The sequence below is a fragment of the Alligator sinensis genome, unplaced genomic scaffold (assembly GCF_000455745.1).
Source record: "Alligator sinensis unplaced genomic scaffold, ASM45574v1 scaffold294_1, whole genome shotgun sequence".
In the NCBI taxonomy this organism is placed as follows: Eukaryota; Metazoa; Chordata; order Crocodylia; family Alligatoridae; genus Alligator; species Alligator sinensis.
Window position 1 is genome coordinate 1,587,670 of NW_005842305.1, and position 223 is coordinate 1,587,892.

Consider the following 223-nt stretch of genomic DNA (forward strand, 5'->3'; position numbering starts at 1 on the left):
AGTATTCAAAGAATGCTACTATGGGCATCTAAAGCAGTACAAACTAACCAAACTATCTCCTTCTACAAAATATTCGTTCAGATTAGCTGCTAAGAATGACATCGGAATGAGGTAAAATGTAGAATATATTGTATGCTTTTAATTTCTCATTGATCAGTTAATGTTATTCACCTTTTTATGTTAACTTTTCAGTGGGTTTAGTGAAACAGTGGTGTATTATACA

The 223-nt window shown here is 31.4% G+C and overlaps 1 protein-coding gene across 1 annotated transcript in view; it reads left to right on the forward strand.

Annotated features, from left to right (window-relative positions):
* The window catches only part of LOC102377748 (fibronectin type-III domain-containing protein 3A-like), an 84,009-nt gene that overhangs the window by 67,043 nt on the left and 16,743 nt on the right, over window positions 1-223 (forward strand). The window contains exons 13-14 of the mRNA XM_025209725.1: window positions 3-111; window positions 193-223. Coding sequence (XP_025065510.1) covers window positions 3-111; window positions 193-223 — 140 coding nt within the window. The remainder of the gene's footprint in view (window positions 1-2; window positions 112-192) is intronic.